General features: G+C 43.8%; 1 protein-coding gene across 1 annotated transcript; it reads right to left on the bottom strand.

The window, feature by feature from the left end:
- Positions 1 to 384: 384 nt before the first annotated feature.
- LOC145713781 (profilin-2-like) lies at positions 385 to 846 on the bottom strand. Its single transcript, XM_081792616.1, has one exon. It carries the CDS (start codon positions 844 to 846, stop codon positions 385 to 387), a length of 462 nt encoding a protein of 153 aa, XP_081648742.1.
- Between the last annotated feature and the right edge of the window lie 820 nt (positions 847 to 1,666).

The following is a 1,666-nucleotide window of genomic DNA, read 5'->3' on the forward strand; positions in this document are numbered from 1 at the left end:
AGACATAGTGTGCTCTTCATTATATAGATAAGGAAACTGAGACCCAGAGAGAGAGAAAGATATCATAGTAAGTAAGGAAAAAGTTAAGATTAGAACCAAAATTTCCTAGTTCCCAGTCTACTATTATTTTTTTCCAGGTTCTGAGAAAGGAGTTATGGTGTTCTAGGTGTAAGAAAGTCCCAGAAGCCCTAATGCCTGAGCACTTACTCCCAATCTTCCCCCTCCCAACACCCCTCCCTGACACACACACACACACACACACACACATCTCCAAACTTGATATGGGATCTCCCTTTCTTTTTCTTCAAGACCAGGTTAACTTAGTAGGTAACACAGATAACTGAATTCAAATTCCAGGTCAAACATCAACTCCTTTTTATTTAGTTAGAAATGGGCCATGTGTTGATGAATGGCCTCTCTGATGTAACTTGCCATCTCAAAAGCCTTAAGGTTGAGAGGCTCTCCTTCTGTTCCTTTTTGTCCCATCATCACAAGGTATACAGACTCAATATGAACTACAGTGACTTCCTGGCTGCCCCGACTCTGGCCTTTGGTGCGGAGGTCCATGGTGTTGTTTCCCTCAGTGTAAAGGTTGTCCCGAATCAACAAGCATTTGGTCCCTGCAAGAGTGATCCCTTGAAGAAACAATTTCTCTCTCCCCTCTCTTGCCAGCAAGATCTGAATTTCTTCCTGGGTCAACTGGAACAAGTTGCCTTCAGGGTAAGAAGCTAACAACCAAGGTGGGGAATTGGTGATAATCGCTGCATCACAGCACATCCCAGTCTGTAGGAAGAGAATGATGCAGTCTTGCCAGACCTCTTCGCTGATATCCTCTATGCACTGCATGATTCAAGTAAGTTGTCTCTAAAAGATGAATAAAGTGCTTTCTAATAATTTGGTCTGTAAAAGAAGTTTGTTAGAAGTTGGCTTAAGATGACTGATAAGCTGAGACAGAAATAACCTAAAAATACAGTCTGTTTCTGATGGTCTCTCCCCAGCAGCAAAGTGGAGGAGTTCTTGAATGAAGTTGTGGCCTACCTGCCCTCTGCTGTGATTTATCAAGCTACCTCTTGAGCAGGAGTGACTTTTTAAATAATCATCATCCATCACATCATGGGTGACCTTTGGCAGCAGCTTTCTGAGGCTGTAACTCTAGCTAGTGAGATAGATGGTGGGGCAAAGTACACCTACTTCCCTGGGATACCATGGGAATAACACCAAACCCCAAGAGTGGAAAATCACTCAAAGTAGAACATAAGCGGACAATAAAAATATGTGGGGGATAAGCTTAGGAATCCCCTGGGGCCTACACCAATGGGTTAACAAGGCACAAAGAAACACAAGGTCCTGAAATGCTCACACCCGAGTTTGGGTAACCAGATTGGAACTCCAAGAATAGGGAGGCACAAAGGTGCCAAGAATATGGAGGTGCAAAGGCACCCCAAAATATGGAGGGGTGCTGAACCCCCAAAAATAGAGAGAGAGAGTCAAAGGCCTGAAATAGAATCGGTGCAAAGGTGCTCAATACATAGGAATAACAAGATTAGATATTTAGGGTGAAAACACCCCAAGTTTAGTACTACCGCAGAAAGCTGCTTTCATAGGAGAATAGGGCCAGGGCATGTAAAAATTGGTGAACTGGACTTTGGACCCCTGCGCTGTAGGC

This window comes from Panthera onca, chromosome X, assembly GCF_046562875.1.
Source record: "Panthera onca isolate mPanOnc1 chromosome X, mPanOnc1 haplotype 2, whole genome shotgun sequence".
Taxonomy (NCBI): domain Eukaryota; kingdom Metazoa; phylum Chordata; class Mammalia; order Carnivora; family Felidae; genus Panthera; species Panthera onca.